Genomic DNA, 25923 nt, shown 5'->3' with positions numbered 1-25923 from the left:
CTGCTGGCTTACTTCCACTGCATAAAGTTAAGTGGGAACAGTATCACATTGGCTGTGACTTATCGTTTTATATCAGCAACTTAGAAGAAACTCAGTGGTATTTAACTGTCAGAAGGGTCAGCTGATGCTTGCGTATCTTCTCCCTGAGGGCAGTAGGGAGATATGATAGGAGGGATGATGGGAGTCTTTAATGATGGACGCAGCTCTGCTTGTATAGTTCCAACTAGTAGGGAAGTGGAGAGCCGATGACCAGTCGTCCTAACACTTCTGTTCTGCTGTTTTTTTCCTTGGCTACAAATCATCTATTATAATTCTTTGACCTCAAACCTAAACCAATAAGATGTGAAAACCGGCAAAAAAAACTAACAAAATAACACAACACCTTACTTGGCAAAAACACCTTCACTTCAGCCGTCGTAAACTGGTTCTGACAAGGGCAGGCATACAAGCCCCCACACCACCACCCTTACTGCCTTCCACACTCACCTTCTGACCCCCAACTCTGGGGCAACACCCAACAGCATCCCTCCTCTCTTCATTTCTCTACTTTATCGCTTTCTTCCCCTTCTCCCCCCTTCTCCACTCTTCTTCTTCTTCTCCCCTCTGTATCTCCTGGCCTCCCTCCTTCCCTCTCCTCTCATTAAAGATTCAGCACCACACCTTGTTCCCCGTGGGTCATAAACAGGAGGAGAGGAAGGGAAGAATGAGAGGATGGAAAAGAAGAGGGAGAGATAGTGGGAGAAGAAGGGAAGCGAGGGAAGCGAGGTTGGAGAGAGAGGAGCAAAGACGGACAAAAGAGAAAGACAGAATATGATGTGTATGGTTGTGGTTGTGTGTGTGTGTGCATGTTTGCGTGTGAAGACACAGAGGGGCAGGGACGAGCGAAGAGAAAAAAAACTGAGATGAGGGTGCAAAGAGAGAGCGAGGGAGAGAATAAGTACGTTAAGACAAACAGAGAGAGGGAGAAATGAGAGAAAGACACAGAAAGATATAGAGAGACATAGAGATGTGTGTAGACAGACTGGCAGAAGAGAGAGAGAGAGAGAGGGGGAAGTGGTGCTTGGGCGGCCCGGGCGACGCAGTGTGTCTGTGTTTGAAATTCCGCTCACAGCCAAAGCAATTTCCTGGCGGTGGCTGTGCTGTCAGCTGCTTGGCTGGCTGGCGGTGAAATATGGTGGCTGGGAGTCGGCCGCTAGCAGCCCCCGACAACCTGATGGATGGAGCCCCAGAGGAGAGGAACAGCGGCAGGAGAAGGTGGGGTGTGGTAGGGAGTGGAGGGAGCGTGGTGGGGGGAGGGAGGGAGGGGGAAACAACAGAAAAACAAAAGAAGAAGGAGCAAGATGCGGAAAAAGGCTAAATGCAGAGAGGAGATGGTAGAGGAAGGAGGGTGGAGAGAGCTACAACCAGCCAGCCAGGGTCTAGACAAGGAAAACCACATGGGTCTCCCCCCTCTGGTGGATGGATGGAAGGGGGGGGAGTAGGATAAAAGAGGGAGGAGACAGGGGAGGTTGGATTGGAGGAGGGTGGACAAGCAGGTGATCAAAACTGACGGACAGGGTGCAGTGAAGAGGTTAACTGGCTGTTACAGGGCGGAATCCCAGTGAATAACTGAGGTGAATGACGTGTGCACAAATCTTTCATCTAGATTTTACTTTACCGGGTGTTTTCTTGTCAAGACTGCAAGGAGCTGAACACACTGCATAGCCAAGGGTATGTGGACATCACATGAATTAATGTCTGGAGTTTAACCACTAATACAACATATAATAATAAATAACACATATAATAATAATGAAAGTATTTCCCCTACCCTTCTTGCTCTTGTTTTAATGAATGCTGTTCTTATTTGCAGTGCTCCACATATTATTAAGTTGTGTGTCTGCCTGTGTATGTGTGGGTGTGTGTCTTTGTTGGGCCAGGTGGGATTATTGTATAAAGCACTTTGCGCTACATTTTGTATGAAAAGTGCTACACAAATAAAGTCCAATTGACTGAGTGATTGATTTACATAATCAAATAAAGTAGATACTTGAACATTTTATACCGACTAAAAGCTGAAATGTTCAACCAAAAAAATAATCTGTCATTTGATCAGGAATACAAATACAGCCCTGCTTAGGAAAACAATTTCTTTTTGGAACATTTTTTTTTTCTTACTAAGGAGCATTGTCACGGTGAAGCATAAACCATGGCCACAAAGACTTAAAGCACACAAAGTGTATACATCATGTGGACACAAGATCATGACACATGATCATAAAATAAGGTTGAAGAAGGTCCTCTGGTAAAAACCCACAAATACATGGAGAACATACACAAAAAGAAGGTCGTTTGTTGTATGATAGATTCAAGTCAAGTTTATCGCTGTCCTGCTGCTAACGGAGAAGCTTTCAACTGGCTGTGAAGTTCTCCTTCACAGCCTCATGCGAAGGGCACTAAAGGAGCGGCATTAACATCCATGGAGCCCCCACAATGTCATGTCCAGGCTTATTACAATGCTCAGTTAATGCCCTGTCAATCAAACTGAGACAGATCTGAAGGCCCCCCCACTGTGATTGATGCTTCAATTAACAACTCACTCTGACCTCCAGAATTGTTCATTTGAAATTGTAATTAAGCAATTAGGGGCAATTAAGAAACTGAGACTGCTGAATGAAAGTCAGAGACAATTTTAGAGAGTGAGAGAGAGAAACGGAGACGGAGCCAGTGTCCAAATGAAACCTCCCAGACAGAAACAAAAGCCCCGTCTTGCTGCAGAAACTCTGGGGAGCTCTCAACTTGTGGTGAACTTGCAGCGGCGGCAAACAATTTAGTGTAAAACCTAGAAGGTCAAACGAATGAATTTTGTCAGACAAGTACTTATCTGCTGCATATTAATTAGAGTGTGGTGCGGGGTGCAGTGAGGGCCGTAAACGCTGGGCTTATCTTTACACGGGAAGGAAAAGGAGCTGATTGAAGCAGGATTACAGGCTCCAGAATAAAGCTCTTGGCATCAGCAGCATACCTTTTGAGAGGAGGAGGAACTGCTGCTTGCTCAGGAGAAATAAGTCAGACATACTACTCATATAATGCATTTTAAACAACGATAAATATATAAATGCCCATGGGAGGAGTGTAATGTGGTCACACACATACACGTTTGGTCTGTGATGTGGGTGGTGAGAACAAAATTAGGACTGTGTGGGATGTAAACTGACTGTTTGCTCTTGAAGTGGCTGTTCTGTCAAACTGTCTGTTCATGGCTGATACATATGCAGTTTACAGCAATAACAGTGTCAGACTTGATATTATTTCTCTGCACAGTGGTTACTTTCACTGCAGAAAGAGGTAAACAACAACAGGCTTCACATGACCACTGGCTAATTACCATATAATTCAGTTGATGCTACATACAAAATATTGTACTAAACAATTAAAGAAAAGAATATTATTAGAAGATTATATGTTACTGTGCTGTGCTACATTGTCTTTGATCGCAGCATTTAATACATAGGCTACACTTTCATACACAAACACACAGAGGCCAGTGAGCACGCTGGAGCAGCAGTCAGCCACATGCAGCGCCTGGGGAGCTCAGGGACTAAGATGCCTTGCTCAAGGGCAATTAATTCATGAATGCCGAAGGGAAAGAGCTGCTCATTTACTACGCCCTCGCACGTTTGCTTTTTGTCAGTTCTGGGATTCAACCTGGTGACTCTGCAGAGTGGCTAAAACCCAGCTGGCCCCATTATAGTGTGGCTAAACAGCCAGCTCCACAACAGCAGATAATAACTGAATATACGTAAATAGTTGCAGCATTGTTCTAGGCACCTCACTGTTATAAGCACGACAAGGAAGAACGTAAAATTAGGCCATTATTTCATTTTAACACAACCCTAAAGTTAGCTAAATTTCTGTTTTCCTGTTCATGTTGTCAGACAATATGTTCTCTAACAGGAGAAGGGGCTTTAAGGCGGAGGAGTGCACTGCTATCTCAGATAAAGAGTTTGGCTGCAGTTGCTGAAGCACCGTTGTTAGCCTCTTCACTCTGATACACCATCTAGAACCAACCACTGAATTAATGTAGCATGAAATGCTGCTGAAACTGCAAACGCTGGGTAAAAAAAAGAAAAAAGAAACTTACCTTACCTTAAACCCTCCTTGATCTTACAGACCCAATCACTGCATTTCAACATGCAGAAAAATTCTAAACTCAACAGACCTGCCGCGCCTAAATACAGCTGCTAACCCCCTTGCTAGATAACTGCTGTTGAGGACAGGGTTTGGAAAATGTTCGTTACCAACCTCAAGTCAACTGGTGGGAGCCGAATATTGAAAGTGGCAGTGAAATCGACAGGTGGAGCGTCTTTGAGCAATGTGCTCATTTATGCCAGTGCAGCCACCGACATATGAATTGTGAGTTAGCGTCCAATATTTTTAATGGGTCAAAGTTCCCTGCAGGAAAGAAAATTCCTCATGATATCACTGTAAAGCTCAAACCAATATTTCCTTAGTTAGAGAAGCAAGCTGGGGTCACAGGAGGGGCACATGGTCAGTGACCCTCTAATGATGCAGCAGTGACAGAACATGGCAGATGGCATGACCTGCTTCATGGATGAGAGTAAATGACACAAAACTCTGCCTCCGTCTGTCGCTATCTATCTCATTTCTCTCTCCTCTCAGTCTGCACCACGCTCTCAAATTGATGGTGGTATTTGTCTGTTTATGAACACAGAGGTGACTTGTAATCAGGCTGAACGGGCACAGGCAGCCCTCTGCTTCAGGCCTGTTAGTGCCACATAAGCTGCCACATCTGTTGGGAGGGCTTGCCAGGAGAACACCAGGAGGAGGAAGATGGTTACAGAGAGGAAGATGAGATAAGAAAGGATACCAAAGAAGAGTAAGAGGGGAGGCATGGAAAATAACAATTTGGAATATGTAAAAAAAAAAAAAAATTAAGATACGGTAAAATCCTTTGAACCAAGTTGAGAAAAACGGAACAAAAATTGTCGGGGTATGAGAGCTTCATCTGTGTCTTCCTGTGAAGAGCAGACAATTCAGCTTCCAACGGAGGGAGAATAAAGAGAGGGATGATGGAGGGATTGAAACGACGCAGGGATGATGGGGAAAAATTGGCCGTAAATCTCAGAAATGGATCAGAAATGGTTGGCTGACACCAGAGGACATTTTAACGCACATAGAGAGAGGAGAGAGAAGACAGGGAGGCAGAGAGGAAGACACACAAAAATCACACGCGCGCACACACACACACACAGGCTGCCAACTTCACACGTAAAGCAAATCTGACCATTGAACAAGAAAGAGAGACAAAGAGAGAGAAATCGCCGAGGAGCACTCGAGGAGTCACACAAGGAGGGCATCGGGGAGGATTTCAAGGTGCAAAATCCATCTAGGCGCTGTGACAGCACCTAATACATTTGTTTCAGATAGAAAATTAATTTTCTAATATTAAAAAGGTCAAAAATAAGCCGGGGAAACAATGACCTCTTTGTCATCCTTAACAAATTATCCAAAATGGCAGTGTCAGATTGGTGGGAATACATCGGCCGGTGATGAATGCTTCTGGTAATCAGCCAATCAAAAAGAATTCTTCTTCTGCTTTTGATAAATGAGCTGGAAAAGCAGCGCTTTAGGAAAGAGATGGGTCCATTTGTTTCTTTGGTCTCTTTTCCTTTTTTCCCCCCTCCTTCTTCATTTCTCTCTTTTCAAAACAAACAACAGGGTATCTTGGGAACAGATTATAGCTCCTTGCATCACTGACTCTTTCAGCCATTTTCCCTGCTGACCAATGTTCAGCTGCAGATGGCAAATGATGGAATTTTATGAAACAGTTTGACTGCAGATGGATGGAGAGAAAGTTATCGACCAGCTCACAGGCAAACACGAAGAAGACGTTCACACAAAGGCTGTGCTTAATTACACCAGCGCTTTTTACACTGTATTTGTTATGTTAATAATATGTGTAAGATCTATTTAGAGCAGCATTAAGCGTTTTTAGATGACTGAGCCCAAGACAACTATGAAAGCAGCTTAGCAGCACTTGTTATCTGTTCATCATGTGCTCCTGTGCTCTGCAACATTGACACCTGACTGAAGTCTCTGATGAATATAAACGCAACAAAAACAAGGTCCACTAACCCCTAAAATCACCTGGGTCTCTTAGGCCACTAAAAAAACAAGGCTTCCACTCACAAAAAAACATTAGGTATACCAGTGAAACAGTTGTGCATTAAATCATAGCTTCAAGACTGTTACAACGTTCAGTTCAAGTAGAAACAGCATCAAAGCGGTGACTTTTTAACTGTGTAATCGTTTTGGAGGATGCAGTTTGTGGTGCTGTTAAATTGGATTGAAATAAACACTGAAGTGTTTCTGTTTTTTAACCACTGCCTAAAATGAGGCTATCAAAAAAATAGAAACGTGTGTCGGTACAACACAATTTAATAGTACTACAAATCACAGCCTCCGCAATGAAAACACAGTTAAATCATTTCTCTCCGTTATTTAAAACAAATGTAGAATGCCACAACCTTCCGAGGCTGAGATTCAGTGCAGGACTGCTGTATTAGCATGTATTGTTTTCACTGGTGTACCTAATGAGCTGGCAAGTGAATGTACAGTATGTCTGTTATTATAAACAGTGCTTTAAAAAGCTATTACGGGTACCTAATGCATTGTGTGACACACTCCATCATTCATCATTCATCCACCAACACAGCAGATGTAGTCTTTTTGGCACCAAAGTAGCAAAGCAGCATAACCACCGGATCTTGCATTTGAACATGAATGGTACGAAAACCCAGTGAATGGTACGGACAGCGACTGTGACAAGGACTTGAACGAGAGTACAAAAACGTCCACCACAAGATGCAACTATTCAGTGGAAATCGGAAGGTAAATAGGTGATGACCATTTATTGGGGGTAAGAACTACTGATAAGTTTGACGCAAGTTTGGTGACTGAACATGAAGAACAACAGAGCTGGCCAGACCAGGCCCCAGTCAACACATTCTTTGACCATGTGCTTCCTAAGTCCATTTCTCTGCAATATATACCAAGAACACACCTTTTAAATTCCATGTAATTGTTAACACATACCTTCGAACATTAAATCTTTAAAACTGGCCACAAATATATAATAAATTTGCATAAATAAGATCATTACAGTGGTAAATAGTGCATAGCAATGTATTTCTACTCCTATTGTGAATTTGCTAGGGACTATTTTCAGCTTCCAGTCATAAACATTCAGTGTGCGTGTGCTCCTCCTCCATCCCAGCATCCACCTTTAGACTTTGATTTCATTTTCTCTGAGGGGGAATTGGCTGAATATTTGTTATCATCACTTTCCAATCTCTCTTTATGCAGGTGGTATTTTGCTGGGGGTGATGAATTTATAGCCTAGACGCCAAACTGTAACAACCTCTCTGTATTCATGGATTATTAAAATGGTTTCCATGCGATCTGGTTGATGGGACTTAAGGCGCTGATTTTAAAATGTCAATTCTTGTCCTGGTTTACATAAACACGGGTGAGTGCAAATGTTCTGAGCAGTGTTTTCTTTCTATACAAATGTTTGTTGAATAAAAGTTTCCAGTCATCAATAGCAATGCTCTGTAGATTGCCTCTGCGGCTAGCTTTGATTTAAATGGCACTTTTCCTGGAACTTGCAGCCAGTTATTGAAGTTATTGCCTGAACAGAACAAGGAAGCTATTTTACCAACAGAAAGAGAGTGCTACTGAATTCACAATGATGGGGAATCACTTTGGAGTGACTAAGGTGTCTGTCACAAGAATGGTTGATGGGGTTTCAAACTGAATAGGCTCCTTTGTGCAACAGAGGGCAATGTGACTTTGAATTATGATGCCTTGTGCATACAGCTGTGGGTGTTTAAAGTAGTAAAGAAGTCATGGTGACTGACAAAGGATCCAGGTGAGATTTATGCTCATGAAGGCCCATGCCAATGTTACTAGCTTCAATTCAATCAGCACTCACTGTCTCCATCATGTTTATTAAAGTTGGGTCCAAATCACAACATTTTGATGATTTTGTTGCCACACAACATGAACCGGATGTTTGAAAATGCTGCAACTTAGACCTGAACCCATATTGAACAAATGAGTCAGGACATTGTAGATATTTGCTTAAAAATCATATTTTGAAGAACGGGCAGAAGCAGATGACTAAAATTCTGAAAAGCCACACCATGCATTAACTATGTATGACTTAATCTCTCAACTGGCAACAGCATCTGGCCCAGGGACTGGACTCAGCCCAACTGGTACCAATCATAACACGGTTTGCCCCTTAAGGCAGCAGCTAATTATGCAACCAGCAGTTACTGGTTTTGCCTTCAGGTGTATTCCGTCAGCCTGAGAGAGAGAGAGTGCAGTGGGATTTGCCTGATATCCAGCTCACAACAGCAATCAAACATACTGATGGTGAAATAACACCTGGACTTACTGTAGAGATTTGCCACCAGGTAAAGCGAGTGACTTTATACTTTATATTTTAAAGTGGTCATTATAGGTGGCAGGTCATGAATTACTTTTTCTCCCACCAGATGTGGCTGTTCAAACTGTGACTCCAGAAAACTACAAGGAACATGTTTTACATTGTTTGAATTCTGATGATTTTTAATGAGTTATTATGGGTTGGAAAAGACAGAAAATGTAGCCGTCTTTAGCAATTTAGCTGTCCTTATCAGGAACAGCTCATTACAATTTATTATAGCCTGCAGACACTGTTAACATTTACTGTATTTGTCCTGCGAAAGAATCAGTATCAAATGCCGCATTCTAACATGAAGCAACAACTACATTAGACATTAAAATTACAAAATGGGGCTGCTATGAAAGTTTGCTTGCTGTGACTCTGATACCCTGACAGCTGCCTACCATGTCTGATTGATCTGTTGAATCTTGGGGAGCTGTATTTCACGTACAAGTATTCAATTTTGGACAGTTCTGTGCCAAATTAAATGTGTAATCAGAACAATTTTACTAGCTCTTCACACAAAATGACTGTAGTTCTAGCACGGGCTTGTACATGCAGCCTCTCAATAGAGATGATTTAAGGATCAACAACATTTTGTGAGTTTTTTTTATGAATGCTTCAAACTTACTAGATAGAGATACTATCGACTATACGATTTAATTAACTTCAGATTTAGTTGCACTTTTAAACTGCCTGAAAATTGACAATAACCTCTCATTCCAAGAAGCAAAGTCAAAAACAAATAACATCACAGAATTAGCCGCTAGTAAATGGCCCACATATGCTAGCTTTGCCTGAGCGTTCTGCTGTGACTCCAGCTGATCTCCTGTTAATATAGTTCTCCAGCAGAGCCCCCCAACCCTGGTAGCCTCATTAGACTCCATGCCCGCTGTGTGAGATGAGCATGAATGGAGGGCAGCAGCACAAGCACCTCCTGGCTGCAGAGTTGGCATTGAAACTGGCATCTGGGAGCCCCAGACATGAGTAGGCTGTCTGATGGGATTAACTGGCTGTGGCAAGAGAGACAGACACACAGAAGAGGAGAGGTTGCCCAAGCCTCCAAATTAACTCTGCAAGACTGAAGGCAATCATCAGGGAGAAGGAGGGGTAGCGCAGGACAAGTGCTGGTGGGATGGTTATCAGCAGAGAAGGCGAAGGAATGGGAATGGGAAGACATCTGACTAGCAGGAGTGGACGTAGGGGGCACATGGTCCAACACTGTGTTGACTGGAGGCTGCATTTGCTCAGTCAGAGAAGACAAACTCCCTGTGGTGGCAGGTGATAAGAACAATTTACTAGACAGTAGAAAGTTATTGTAAAAATCTGCCATGAATTAAATCTAACTGGGACTGAATATGTGTATATGGCAATGACTCTATACAAGCTACACCCCACCCAGTCTTGGTGTTACAATGCTGTAAGTTTTTAGAGGTAGAACTACTCTTTATTTCAAATTAAATGAACAAATATTGGTAGAAAGCTGCAATATAAACATGAACATAACTTTCTGTTATGAAATCTAGTTTAAAATTTTCACTACCAGCAATCACCAACCTCGGGATCGAGCTCCTCAATGGACACTACTGCTCTATTTATTTCTAAAAGTATACATCTGGTGGAGGAAAATGCTCATGTTGCCGAGTAGAAACATGATAGATTTGGGAGCTTAAGAACATCAATTTGTCTATGCTACAATACAGCTCCTGTGTTTGTATGTGGCTGTGTCTGCTTGCCCAGGCTGAGTGTGTGTGCTCCTGTGTGTGAATGACAGGCATGACTGGATCACCCTGCCATGACAGAGTCTATCGATCAGTGTGTCAGTGTCGGGGGAAAAGGTTAATCCGCCCGATGCCAGCCCCGCGCCTCACCCCATCTCTGGCCTGCCCTGCATCCCGCCCCTGCCTGCTCCCTCTCTTATCAGGATTAGAGGAATGTACAAAAGGGCAGAGTATTCCCAGGACACACACTGACCTTCAGTAATCCCACCAACCTGCCGCTCTGCTTATAATTAACATCAGGAACAAAGAGGAAAAATCCCTGGCCTGCCCGTGTAGCATTCCTCTGACTGAAAGTCTAAAACTAGAGAAGGAAAAAGTTACAGTAGAGTTGAAGACTGAAAGCACTGAGTCTTGCTTCAGCGATATGTTTTGAATGGCCAGGAGAGCCTGGCTGACATTCTAGAGGCGCTGACTAGCCTATCCATGCTCCCCCGAGCACACGCCCTAAACATAGATTGGAGAAAAATGCTGAACCAAGCAGGGAGAAAGAAAACTGTTCTTGGGACCAGGAGATACAACTGTAGTGAAGGAGGACATGGGTGCTTGTGTGTGTGTGTGTGTGTGTGTGTGTGTGTGTGTGTGTGTGTGTGAGTGAGTGAGTGAGTGCATGCTCACCGGGTCTTGGTTCATCTGCACTATGAGTTGTTTAACAGCGTGCAGCGTGGGGTGGGCCCATGGAGAGGGATCCTGCCAGTGGCGATTCAGGTCGAAGCCCATCAGAGAACACCTGTACACACACACACACACACACACACATACACACACACACACACACACACACACACACAAACATGCTCAGTGACAGGTTCACCATATAAAAACTACTGAGTGTCACCATGAAATATTTTTTTTCTTTGTATCTTGACACACTTGATGCAGCTAATCAGCAAAAGGGGCACAACAACGAAGGAAAGGAAGAATAATGCAGCTGGAATAGAAATATGAATGTGAAAGTACTCTCTTGTCTCATTGTATAGTCATTAGTTAGCTGTAAATTGGGATTTAATGATTTAATTTAATGAATTTAATGAATAAATGATCAGTGGTAAATGAAGACAGCTGTGTGATTGTTGGCAGAACATAGTGTACTTTTCATTGTTTTATAGTTTTACTGGACAAAGATGTTATATAAAGTATACATTTCACACACGTAGAGATAGTGAAATAAAATGAAAATAGTACACATTAAAAGATGGATTTAGGACTCCACAAACGTAGGCCATGAATTGTTCCATGAAGTCATCTCTCCGATTGTTTTATCATGGAGAAATTATATTCAGCATGTTCACCGAGCCTTCGAAAAGACACACAACTGTTGGCGAGAGTCAGAGACTATTAACTCCACCTGTCAGAGTTGTATAAATAGGTAGACAGACGCTAGATTTATTTGACATCCGTGGCAGAGACAGACAGGAAAAGTGGGAATAGACGTCCCGCTGGCCCGGAGCTGAAATGTGGATGTGGCATGGACCCCGACCATTAGGCCACTGAGGTGCTCTACCTTACAGTGTTACCAGCAGTCTCAGATTGCCATAATGGGATGTTTACATGTAAAGATGCACCCTGATCTGCCCCGTTTGTTGTCATGTGTATCTTTGACATTTGCCGAAGCCACTGGTAATAGCACAGGAGTTACTGATACAGCAGGGCAACTGAGCAGAGCAGCCAGCCATGAAGAGAATACTCATCCCAGGTTAACTGCCATTGATTCTTTGCTCTGCATGTATCCATTGCAGTCTGCTCTCCACTGACTCCTGCTGAGATGGCTGTACAGTATCTGTCCTCCTGTGTGTGTGTGTGTGTGTGTGTGTGTGTGTGGATTAGTGTTTGCGTGTAAGACAGATTGGGAGGGAGTGCATAGGCGCCCATAGATGAGCATGTGTGATTGGTGGGTGAGGACTATTCACCTCCTGTCAATATGCCGCTTATCACCACTCAGTGTGAAAGCAAGCTAATGAAAATAGCCTTTAAGCCGTCACAAATCACAGTCTAGAATATTACCGAGATTGTCACTGTTGGAGAGCAAATGAGAGTCGCCCTCAAATGTGTTTTTGAGGCAGCGGCAAGGCACCGCCACTAGATGGCATTCACAAGTAGTAGCGAGCTGCTGATGCTTATCTCAGTGAGCATTAGTATTCTGGGTGCTGAGCCTATTAAGTAAAAGGCAATTATGAAGACGGGAAAGAGAGGAGAGGAAAACAGAGGAGAGGAGGATGCCCACAGAGCTGCAGCAACTGTGTTAAGACAGAGAGGAGGAGAGAATGGACGGAGACTGGCAGAGAGAACAGCCCCACAGACAAATGCTATCTTCTAACAAATGTACTGCTGTGAGATATATGAATTTATTAAGCTCCCTAAAGGTGGAGTTAAGAGGATATAATTCCACTTTACATGATATAAAGCCATGTAATGTGTCAGTTCTATTTAACTAACTAATGCTTTCAAATGAAGTATTAAAACATGTGTACCTGTAGTTGCCCAGGTAGACTCCATCGGGATTGAGCATGGGGACTATTTTGAAGATCACATGATCTCTCAAGATCTGAGCGACGGGATGCTGGCTCACCAGGAAGTCGATCACACCTATCAAACACGCAAATCCAGCCACCCGCACACACACACACCCACACACACACACACACACATACACACACACACGCACACACAGAGGGAAATAGACTTGAAAAGAAAACCAAAGGCGGCCTGGCAGTTAATTGAGTTTTGAGAAACAAAAGGAGAAGGAAGGACAGCGAGGGGGCATCATCAGAATCAAGGGAGGAATAGGAGACGTCAAGCCTAAATCGATACAAATGGAATGGAGCTGACGGCGCTGGAAAAACAGACAGCAGAGAGCGGGCTAAAAGCCAACTCATCTGATTCATGATGATGCACACACCCTCTGAACGCGCACGCACGGACACACACACAGACACACACAGACAGACAGACACACACAGACAGACAGACAGACAGACACAGATAGATAGATAGATAGATAGATAGATAGATAGATAGATAGATAGATAGATAGATAGATAGATAGATAGATAGACAAAGAAGCGGGCACCTAGAAGGTGTTAACCTGCCCACTCAGCCTGAGCGGGAGGAACGGAGCAACAGAGTCATTAAATCCTGCTAAAATTGTCTTTTAGGTTGTTACGAGGAGACAATTTCCCAAAGGTTCACAGTTTTTCAAGATACTTTATTAGTTTTGAGTTACCGAAGCTCAGGAGCAAAGACGCTGCAACCTAATTGTATCTCTGGATTGTATTTTCCAAGACATTATGTAGAAACACAGGATCTCCTTTCTATTCTTGCAACTTTCAAGCACCTCAAAGTCTTTGCTACACGTAGTTTGCTTTTAAGTTACACAACACTTCAAGTTCCAAACAGGATAATATGGCTCTATAACATGAGGCCTGACAACCTGGCATTATGTTAGTATTAATGTTGGTATTAATGTTGTCAACTAGTTGTTTTAAATTAACAGTTAATTTTTTTCCCATCTTAATCTGACAAGAAATACCTTTATTTTTGGGCTGTAAACATATATTTTGTATTGGACAACAGACAAGAAAAACATGCTGTAGGTTCATGTCAATCATTCTTTAATTTTTTTTAGGGATCATGCATGTTATGTAGGTATTCAACAAAATGTTTTGTCTTCATGTGGTATGGGGTTACCATTCCTTTAATAAATGTAATACAAGGTAACCAAATAGCATTTTAGAGTTTCAAATTCAGACGTCTGTCAAGAAAACAGCCTGAGCAAGTTCACTAATATCCAGGGTGTTGGATCTGGTGCTGCATCTGAATGAACACTGAGTGAAGCAGACCACCGACCCCACATTAAAACTTTACCTTGACAGACAAAGGAGGCAGGAGACTCTCCAGGGTGAACACGAGACGTAAGAAAGACCAGCTTCTTCTCCCTCTCTGCATTCAGGTGGTCTACAGAGGGGAAGAGAGAGGAGTCGAAGAGAGAGAATGGAGGGGGAAGGAAGGTGATAAAATAAAGGTAGAGCAAGGGAGAAAGGGTGTTGGGAGAAAGAAGAAAGGCAAGGGAAGGGAGGGGGTGTTAATGCGCAAGCCAGAAATTCTAAAAACTCTTAGGCTATTACAATTTAAGTTGCTATCAAAGTTTGATATGCATGCAGTCTCTTATAGTCCAGTGTGAGAGGCTTGGTCAAAACACACGCTGACCTGCTCGTCCACTTTCAGTCAGACACACATGAATCAAACATCAAACCAACAGGAGGCTCCGAATATTCAACAGACAAGGTGAATTATACATCTACAAGGGTCAGGATCATCCTGCAACAGGTGTGACCTGATAGAGGGCTCCTTTGAGTGAAGTCTTCTAGTCTGACTGAGGGTTTCTCTCTGGCTGGACCCTTCTCTTCGGGCTAGCTTTGTTTTGTACCTGGTGTTTTACAGATGGATTTGTCTTGGATAGTCACTCTACTGGTGTATTTGTGCTTACATAAGGGTTAACAAACCTTTCAGTGTTGGAACTGAGGTCTCATATTCTCCCCTCTAGTCAGTTAAGACCTTTGTCTGTCTTCTTCTGCATGCTGATAAATCAGTTTTGGACTTGTGCATAAGTGTCACAATTAAATCAAAGTGTTGGAAATGAATATTGGATACCAGCTGTTACATGTGTAATTGCCAGAGATTAATATTTGTTGCATTTGAAGCCAGGATCAAAGACAGAAAATTCTTACATTTAAATGTCAAATTATCCTTCAACTATTTCAGATATTTCTGTCTATAGTTTGAGGCTCATCACTGCTCATATTCAAATACTGTACAACAGGAAAGCCTAACAGAAAAGCACACAGGAATCCATTGTGTTTCCAGCCCAGTCTGTCGGCTGTTTTCTTGACCAGTGTTTCTCTTCTAATCTGCTGTTGCTAATGGATGAAAGTGATTGTGTGCCTCATTGCTATACACAAACTTAATATCTTATCGATCGCTCCACCCTCTTCTGCTGAGCAGAGAAAATGCTAATTAGCAACAGGCTATGCACCTTTCCTTCTCCTTAATTCCAATTTAACCTCAGAGCAGTGTGCGTGTCTGTGTGTGTGTGTGTGTGTTTTGTATACATGAGTATCTGTCTGAGTAGTTAGGGGTTGTAAACAAAAAAAGCATTGTTCCGTTTAAGCACTCTGCCTCTGATTTTATTTCACTTTTTCCTCCCTCTGCCCTTCACAGAGACAAATGGCTTTGCCATTCAGGAGTCTCCGTGGAGCGGGGCCGGCCGTTTGTTGTAAATGTGAGTGCTTGCGGTTTGGCCAGCCGCTGGGTGCTCGGTGGCTGTGAAATTCCATCACTTAGAAATTCTACTTTGGCCTCGACCCCAGGTCACCGCACAGACTTCTGATACAGGAACACAGTCAGGACAAACACTAAGAAAAACACACACACACACTGCACATTGCAGAGCTGCAATCAGGAATGAAACAAGCACAGGCAGACATACACACAAGGCCATTTTCCCCACAGTAAAACCAAGAACCCAGAAAGTTGTGAGCCAAACCAGAGGCAGCTGCCAAGGTCCCGGCTGTCGGGGAATTCAACCATCATAGCCATGCTACATTTAGTCTCAGTGCTAGTGTGCCCTTGCTGCTTCATCAAAACAATCTCTTCCAGCAGGCTCCTGGAGCTTACAATGGATGTACTGTTTATCCCACATCATTCTGTGTGTGTTTGTGTCTGTGTGCGTGCTTGTGTGTCTGTGTGCGGCTATGTCTCCTCAGGGCTCTCACAAATGCTCCCCAAGTAGTTGTTGTGTTTATGTGTCTGTGTCTCTGCATTCCTCTGTATCTGGCTGTGCGCAGCCAAGCATTGTAGCACAAAATTAAGTCCCACTATTCCATAGGCTCCGACATCCACAGGGAGCCCGGAGGAAACAAACACCGCGGCTAAGCTACATGTAAAGGAAAATCAAATTTTGGCTCAGGTGTGTCTGACATATAACATGAAGGTTGGGGTCAAGTCGTGGTTGAGGCTCAAAAGCGCAGGGATGCAGTGGCATCTCCTGACCTCAAGGTGTCAGTAGAGATCAGCAGCCAGTGGGCTGTGGAGACAAAGACAACGGAAAAACGACATGAAAGACAGAGGTAAAGGGACAAAGAAGGGCAAGGGATTAGACTGAACGGGAGCTTTCTAATGCAACACAAATGATTTCTCTGTCTTTCCCGGAAAAGCTTTGTTTTTTGCTTTTTTTTGTTTGTCTTTACTGACAGTTTTCAGATACTGCACTTAGAGAGAAGTGTAACAGAGAACAACAATAAATTTCCTCAATGACGAGTTGAATGTCCTACATAAAAACCTACACAAAACCTACATATCTGCCACCTAATTTATTTAAATAAATCCCAATTAGTACACATCTGCTGTAAAATATTATAAAAGCGAGATATTACAAATGATTAAAGATGCACATTTGAGAAGCTGGAATCAGCCAGTGGCTGTTAGGATTAGTTGGTGAAACAAATAGCACCAGTGTATGTATTTCATAAGAGAGAAAAATACATACTCAAGGTAATTGACAAGAATACCTGTATACATTCTACACTATTAAGATCCATATTGTTGCATCCATGTCACAGCGATGAAAAAAAGTGGATGCAAGTATTTTCTGCTTTGTAATTTTGAGCATTTCATACCATACAAACATAATTACAATCATACAGAAAACATAAATGTGAAAGATAGAAAAGTCAAGCTTAAACAATGAGCATGTTCTTTTCTTGTCCTTTGATTATTTTTAATCTGCTAGTTATACCACACGGAAAGTAATCAAGTATTTTATGTCACCAAATTCAGTTTAAAGTTGTAAAATGAGCGTGTTTGTATTCTAATTGAATTCCCACATTTATGTAGTTATGGTTTTATATTCAATCTCCGTTATGATATTAATATTGTATTATATTTTGGACATTTATTATTAATGTAACTGCAATTGTATATCTGATTTAATTTTATTCGTATTTTAAAACTTGTTTTGATTTATGCAAAGTGGCCACTGTAGCCCTGAAATTTCCTTATGGCATTAACAGAGCACTCTATTTTTAATTTGCATATGTTCAGCATCCAAACTGTTTTTTTTTAAGTTCTTTACTACAGCCGTGCTGGTGTGGGAACACACATGGCCTCTCAGGAGAAGGTACCTGAGAGGTCTTTCAATTATGAAGCACTTAAACTTCACATCGTCACAGTCCTCTACGGGCCTGTCATAGCAGCTCCGAACATGACTGAAAAAAATACCAGAACCAGAAAGAGAGGAATACAAGACAAAAATGAAGTGAGAGGCTGCACGTAACAGAGACTGGAGGGGTATACAGTAAGAGGGTGGAGGGTGAGCAAGTGAGGGGTGGTGGGTGACAATGAGTGAGTGAAAGCGGCAGAGGCAAAATTTATGCCCACACTTCCAAATCAAAGTGCTCCCTCAGCATATTTCTCACCTGCCAAAGTCACGCACTGCACTGTACGGCACATTACTGCTCATTCTCTTTCAGCCCGCCGAGAGGAAATAAAAAATTAAAGGATGTCAAACTACGATCAGCTCTGATAAATATGTAAATTACTGGCGAGAAGAAAAGTGCCAGTGAAAAACAACATAAATCTAATGGATTCTGAAGGTCAGTCCTGATTGTGCTGGTCAGCTCTTTCTGTGACAGCGTCTCAGGAACTTTGGGTTCGGTCTCATAAGTTGTGACATGATGTAATTAACCGAGCTCTTCTTCATCATTCTTCTTCAGCGGGTACAAAGGGAGCGCTGTCAAGACCTTCTTGGAGACATGGCATATATTTAAATACATTTTACCTACTTTTAAAGTAAATTTGGTTCAAGAAGATGAAGGTAGAGTTTGCTTCCTTTTTTTTAATATCACTGGTGTCCAAACTTTGTCCAACTTAGAAAGCCCTAAACTGTATGACTAGAGTTTTGTTACTAACATCTTAAACCAGATGAATCAAAACTCTAGCATGATATGTGGAGAGAAAATGTGCTCCAGTATATACACTGCAACCCGGCTCCATACACACAGTGATGCAATAAAAAAAGACAATGTCCCACCACCACAGCTTTATACCACATTATAGCAGAAGTCTCACACCAAGGCCTCCCTATATCTCCGCCTCCCCTTTCTCCACCCTCTGTGGATTTTACACTGTAATAAATTAGCCTCACTTTGGTGAGATGGCAACAAGACACGCTTGATGCTCTGCTCAGTGCGTCATGTTGAGGATGGGCGCGAGCTGTAAATTGTCACTGGCGTTGAATTTATACAGAGCCTTGGGACGAGATGCAGGGCTGTGTACTGCCCAGCTGAGTGAGCCCCAACAAGCATCAAAGCTGTGCACCTCTGCACAACCGTCCCCCCCTCGCTCCACCCGCCGACACCACCCCTCTGCCACCTCAAGGACAAACAGAGAGGGAGAGGATGAAAGGAGAAAACGAGAGACAGAGAGGAATGGTCGTATATGCTGAAGTACACAGGGCTCTAAAGTGATAAGAGTTTTATGATGCTGTTTTCTTCCCCAGGAATTGACCAGGTCCCAGATTTAAATTTCTGTGTGTGTGTTGGTGTCTGTAGGTGCAGGGGAGCCTGCGGCGTGTCTCAGATTTATTCAGCTCATCTTATTGTGGGGAGGGAGGCAGGGGTACCGCCAAGGCCTGCTCGCACACTCATAAAGCACCCGTTGTCACTTCACACACCACACATTACACAGCTAAACTCTCAGAGCAGTGTGAAGGACATACGCAGTGAGAGAGAACGCCTGCTTAAAGAGTACTAATTATCATAAGACAGATCTATGGTGTTTCCTCTGTATGGGTGAAGAATGAAAACAGCAGAGAGAATATTTACAGAGAGATGGAAGAACAAAAGCAGGACGGCGGATATGATAAAAAGACAGAGGACAGTGTGGGAGGAACAGAGGGATATACGAGCAGACAGAGGTGAAGACAGAACAAAAACAACCAGCAGATACGGCACAAGAAACTTTCCTCCTTCAGCCTTCGCCCTTCCACATTTAGTGGATCTCTTTTCTTCTATGGCTCTCGCCGCAACCATTATATCCGACTGTACCATAATTCATCTAAGTGGCTCTTACCCTGGACTTCAGGATCCCATGCTGTGTTGTAGTCAAATGAAATGTTAATAATATGTAATAAAAGAACAGAAAGAATATTTGATTTCTCACATGGCAGTGTTGCATATAGGCACCACTTATAGGCAGCTTGACAAAAACACTTTGAGTCCTAAGTGATTGCGCAAGTTACTTCACCAGGGTAGCAGGAGCTGCAGGGACATGAGGCTATTTTTAATCCGTTAGAGCGCAAAGTCTCAAGATGCTGACACTTAAAAACGGTCAGCAGAGAGAGAATCAAACTGGGAAAAGCCAAAAAAGCAGAGAATATGTGACAAAAAGCACCTGGAGTAAAGCCTCAGTCAGACCTCAGGTTGTGATGGTTCCACGACTACCACCGGCTGACTTTTAGATCACACGAACTTTCAGCACAAACCGCATCACTCTTCACCCCCTCAGACTGTTGTGGTTCATTTATCTGGACAACCACAGATAACAATTTGTCAGAATGAGAACAGTTTGTCAGGAGACAACCGCTACGTAATTTTCAGGGACCATCTCAGTGGAATGGATGTGCAGCTTGACGAGTATTTCCCTGAAAATCGGGCAATGCTGGTGAGAAATTGTCATGTAGTGACGAAGGTAAAATGTTAATTGAATTGGAGGAGTCACTGATTGATGTCACGACCAAAGGGGCTCTGAGTCAGAGACTTGAGAAATTACTGGAAGAAATTTGAAATATTGGAATTAAAAAAAAAAAAAAAACTCATTCACATCAATCTACCAGATGTTACTCACTTACCAGAAAACCAATCCAAACCTTGAATGACCTGAAATATGTATTTATTTATGTTATAATTATTTTACCATTTGCCATGGCAAAGTCATTTTTGAAGTGATCAGATGGGCAGAGGAGAAAGCCAAGTGCAAAGGAAACAAAAGTAATAGATGGCCAAGAGACATACTGGATGATAAGGTATCCACCTCAGCCTCTGAAGCATCCCTCTACACTTTCATCCTGCCATCTCCTCATCTCACCCCCTTACCTCCCTGAACCTGCTGCCTCCCTCACTTCATCTCTGTTGCCTTGACCGTCATAACCATCTACGTTGCGTGTGTAGCTGAAGAGCACAATCAAAAGCAGAGATGCGGTGATCAGAGGTGCGTCTGACTGTGTGCGCGAAAGACTGAGACTCAGTGTGGGCCTAGGGAGAGGATTACAATGGCCATGTTGAGACACTCCGATTGGCATCACATCTAGACAGAAAGGGGAGGAAAGAGAACTGGAAGAGTCATAAAAGGGATGAAGGGTAGAGAGAGACGAAGAAATAAAGAAAAAGAGAAAAGGGGCGAGAGAGACAGAGAGAGGGGTGGGAGCAGAGGAAACCCTTGAGAAGACAGCATGTAAATACGCCAACGGCGGGCCTCTTAAGTGGAGATGAAGAGACGGCAGGATAAAAAGCTCTGAGCACTGTGTGATTATGGATCAATTTGCCGCAATCAAGTCCCCTTATGGCTGGTCCCTGTGAAATGGAGAGATTTCTGCTCCTCAAGGGCAGTCGTGATGACAGTGGAGGTCACAGACGATGGGAGTGACAGAGTGAGACACACTGACGAGGGAGACAAGCATCGGAGGGAGGGGAAGGAGGGGAAACATTCTGTCCTAAACAAGGTGCTAGCCAGCCATCAGTATTCAAGCCTGAACTGAAGGGCTTTCTAATTATGTTAATGGAGAGGTGGTGGTTTAACCAAAGAGGAGACAGCCACCAGTGTGAGCTCTGGTCCTGTTTCAGTCACAAATGAGTAATCAAGTGGATACACTACGGGCGTGCTATTTTGCACGCTATTAAAATTTGTGGCATGATGTTGGAGTTTTAAGTGACGCGGATAACTCACTGGATAAAAGATTTGAATATGCCTCACCTCCAAGAGAGATGGGGTGACATATGTGTCATTCAGAACTAATAATCACAAGGAAAATTTGCTATCTTAAGATGAACAACATTTCTTTAATAGCGAAATACTGTTTCCAACTGTTTACTTAGAAACTTCTTATTCTCATTTAGCTTTCCCTTTCCATATGTTTCTTAGGGTCCTTTCTACCATGGAATGTCAAATCTGCAAAAAATAAAAAGTTTTCCCAACTTTATTGACAACAAATTCATCCAGCAGAAAAATAAATCCAACATGGGTGACGGCAGACCTACAATTTTAGAGTGGCGGTCCACATTGACTCTTGCTCTGGCTTTGTTTGTCCCTTCAAACAAGCAACTTGTTTTGCTACGCAGTGATTCTCTCCCTTCGATAAACACACGCCCCCTAGTGTTCACCGCATGTGGGGGAGATATACACAAAGAATGCATTCATTCAACCCAGAGAGAAACTATCAGATCTAAAATTTACATGGTTGACACCACACTTTCAAAAATTCTTTCTGGTGGCACCAGATTGGAACAGTCTGCGGCTGCTTAGGTGGTAACACCAGGGGTTTGTTTCTGATTGCGCTATTTTGATTATTAGCAGAATACAGTCCATGTAAACTTAGCCAGTGGCTACACTTGAACATGTGGTTGCAGACGAGAAAAGGCTGAGATATCGTATGTCCACTACCTGCTAGGGAATCCTAATTCGTTGTCTACTCTTCTAGCCCAACAGCATCACAGTTTTCTGTAAGCCTATCTCTTACAGTCACACAGTTTTATGAAAGCCTTGTAAGTGTTGGGAACGAATGTGCTAGACAGTTGGCAGAGGGCAAGACAGAGATTCACTAAGAGAGAGACAAAGAGGGAGCTCTGTCAAGTATCAAAAGCAATAGGCCCTTTTAGAGATATGATACGGACGTCTGCCGCAAAGTCAGAGGCGGGGGCTGCTTAGGGTTTCAAGGCATTGGTCACAGGCCTTTCTGAGACCCTGACTTCTCCTCTTTTGCCTTCAGAAAGTGATGACAGGAGGAGAGGAACATAAAAAGGAGGGATGGCTGGTCTGTGCGCGGCATGATACAGAATCAGAGGCAGCCAGTAATAGCCTTTTTTGAAGAATGCGCCACTGAACTTTAAGGGCCGTCTTGCTTGAAAGGACAAGTTACAAATAGGAAGAAAGGAGAGGGAGAAATGATTTCCCAGGGATATACCCCCTACCGTGCTGCCCTATCGCTGCACCGCAGTGTACTTGTGTGTGCATGTGTGTGTACTGTACACGACTGTGGGTTTGGAAAATGCAACACAGAAAAAAAAAAGGCTGCATGTGCACGAACTGAAATGCAATATGTGAACGCCTCCACCTGTGTTACAGCGCTGTGTGGACAAAGAAGACACAGTTTGTTCTTAAATGTCATTCAGACCACTGTTGCATTTCAGAGAGAATCTGTAACTAAAGTCAATCTGACAGGCAGGCAGTCAGCAACGCAACTGATGTGCAGTTCTTTATTACTCCGTCTCTTCCCACCTATCAATAATTTCTGAGCTACAACAATACAGCCCGGCTGAGGTATACAACCATAGTGCAACCCAGCTTTAATAACTATCCTCACACCTCCCAGCAATGCCTTTCAGTCAGTCTTTCTCTTTTTCATTCTTTTAGACTTTTACTTGTCTCATCTCTTCTTCCTTCGCACATCTCTACGGCAAACACAAAGTTAGTGGAAATCACTTTTACTCTAAAGCATTTCTCTTGTACATCGAAAAACTGTGTGAACTGTGCTTGTATTTGTTGCCTTGTTGGGACTTTGTACACACACTGAGTTTATCAGGACCAGCAGCTGTAATACCAAAGGACAGCCCTAATAAGGCAAAAGGTCATTTCTGAGTTCCTGGTTAGGTCTAAGGGCACCGTGTGAACTGGTTACGGTTGAGTTTAGGGTTAGACTGTCCACAGCAAATGGAAATTAATAGCATGTCTTAAGAAGGACAGCTCTGAAAACTGTGTGTGTGTGTGTGTCTGTGTGTGTGAGATCATGTGTGCATTGCGGGCATCAGCTCAGCTTGGCGGCAGCGACAATGTCATTCAGCAGTTTAGTAACAGGCCATTACCTTGTTAATACCAGACTAATGGACGGCCTGCTATTTTAAAAACACAGCCATGTTCGTGCCATTAACATCCACTTAGTGCCTGACTCAAATCAACAGGCCGTTGGGACGCAGCAAAAACAATAACAAAATAACAGAGACAGTGTGTTAATGTGCCAACATATTGTGCTTTCCCTCCCTAGAACACACATCCACAGCTTCCTGATGTGGAAGGAAAGCACAAGGTGTACGAGGAGTCTTAACTTTTAGTCTTAATTTTGAATTCTATGTGGCAAACAGTGAGTAAACATGGTCAAGAAAAATCTGTTGTTGTTTTCACATACGATGGTATTCATCAGAAGATGTTTTAGTTGCTACTGCTTCTTTTAATGAAGACTGCAAAGCCATTGTACGAACAAATGGGAGTATTATCCTTGGGCTCAAGGGCGTAACTATATACATATATATATATGTATATATATAACATAAACTTTATTTGCTCAGGTACATAAACAAATACAGGCTGCATGAGCAGCTCAGGTAGAATTAAAATGATCAACATATCTGAGACACCCTGTAAAAAACTGGGACAGGACAATCATATATATATATAATTATCACACACACACACACACACACACACACACATTATTACTGAACACCCAATTACTTATTATTTATTAGGATTTAGAGTTGATCCCGCTGATAGTAGTGATCATCATTGTCATGTATATAGATGATCTTTGGCTGATAAAGTGACCGCACAAAGCTCTCCTATTGGCTTTTAGCCCATCATGTGACAGCGCATGGGTCTCCTATTGGACACACCGATGGACACTCAAAAGTGTCCCGGTTCCATTGAAATAAAAGAATTACATTGCCAGATGCCGGCGACATCTTAATTAAATGGTTAATATCAAAACAAATCAATTTTATTTTTACAGTCCAAAGTCGCAAAACACATTTTGCCTGATGACAAAGTCGCTTGTTAACTCAATAGCGAATCTAGCTAACTAGCTAAGACACAGCACAGCAGAAAGTAGGACTAACTTTTGCTCAGTTAACATTATTTGACTGGTGAGTGGTGGCACTGGAGCCCCAGCAGCAGCGTACCTCCTGTTCGGAAGATATTTTCATTCTTTCTTTTTCTCTCGTGCTGTCTTCATATCACCATGGATACTTCATACATACACGGGGAGACACTGGAGGCGGGACGCACTCACAGGTCTGAGGTGGGCAAAACCAAATCTCAGAGCGGGAGGGGGCGCAGACAAACGTCGCTATTTTTTACTGCTAAATTGAGAAAATCTACCACATTGTCATGTTTATAATACTTAACGTTTAGTATCAACAATTGTGATATCACATTGGGTAGGTTGTGGTGGCTGGTTTGGATTATTGGGTGGGTTGCAACCCACCCATCCCCCCCATGAATTACGCCTATGCTTGGGCTAATATTTTAGTACATTTAGTAAATTTACTACATTTAGTATTTAGTATACTGGAATGGTTGTGACAGATCAAGCATTATTTTGTCTAATTACATCATTAAGGGAAACACATTAAATTACTTTAAGCTAAGTGCTTTAGATATTCTATGTCATGATTGTTTCTGGTTTATTGTTACACGATATAACTACAAGTAAATTTATAAGTTGTTTTTTTATACCTTAGGTCAACAATGTACAAGAATATATAAGTAAACTTGAGAGAGGCTGATAGGTATATTTTTGAGCTTACGACAGACACTGCATAGCTGATTAGCCCCGTCCACAGTCTCATGCTGAGCTAGACTAGCTGGAAATGGCGTGTGTGTACTCATTTCTGATGCCTCCGTAGGACATTTTAAGATATAAGGCTACTCCTTGTCAAGACCAGCATTCCTAACGAACCACAGCCCAGCTCCGATTAAGCAAAACCACCAACCCACCACCTCTGAATGTGGACTGTGTTGCTTTTCATCCTACCTCACCTACATGCAGATTTACGAGATCTGTTAGGAAGTTTCTGGCATTTTATTACTTGACAGTCCTATGTCCCCTTTCGTAGGCTGCATTCTGTTCTCCTTAGCTGACTGGACTCCTCTCACAGAAAAAGGAACAGAGTGACATTCATTCAGCTGCACTGGTTTATACCGCTTGCTGTCCGCAAGAATGATCTGCTGTTAGAGTAATTGGCTGTGAAGACTGCTCAGACAGCTAACACAGTTACGATACCTGGTACCAAGACAGTGAAGGAAAAAAGCTGTTTACTCAGTGTTAGTAATCCAACACCATGCACACAGATTATTCATAATATTGTCAGACACGGGTTATGAAATGATTGGGCGCTGAAAAACAACACCTGAATATTTGAAATACTAGCATCTGTGATAAAACAGAAGCAACAGACAATTCCGTCAGTCATTTCAGTCAGTGAAAAGCACATTAATATATATCCAAAATAATTTACATGCTTTATTTAAAATAATCACAGTTTCAACTGAGTTATTTAAATAAATACAGCAAACATGACAAACTACAGCCTGCAGGTCTTTCTAATTCCA

General features: G+C 42.7%; 1 protein-coding gene across 1 annotated transcript in view; it reads right to left on the bottom strand.

The window, feature by feature from the left end:
• The window catches only part of agbl4 (AGBL carboxypeptidase 4), a 253123-nt gene that overhangs the window by 15333 nt on the left and 211867 nt on the right, over window positions 1-25923 (bottom strand). Inside the window, exons 7-9 of the mRNA XM_047587733.1 lie at window positions 14137-14226; window positions 12744-12858; window positions 10891-11002 (exon numbers count right to left, since the gene is read on the bottom strand). Of these exons, the coding sequence (XP_047443689.1) occupies window positions 10891-11002; window positions 12744-12858; window positions 14137-14226 (317 nt within the window). The remainder of the gene's footprint in view (window positions 1-10890; window positions 11003-12743; window positions 12859-14136; window positions 14227-25923) is intronic.

This window comes from Mugil cephalus, chromosome 6 (genome assembly GCF_022458985.1).
Source record: "Mugil cephalus isolate CIBA_MC_2020 chromosome 6, CIBA_Mcephalus_1.1, whole genome shotgun sequence".
Classification (NCBI taxonomy): domain Eukaryota; kingdom Metazoa; phylum Chordata; class Actinopteri; order Mugiliformes; family Mugilidae; genus Mugil; species Mugil cephalus.
Note: the sequence above shows the minus strand (reverse complement) of the source record. Positions and strands in the feature narration are given on the sequence as shown.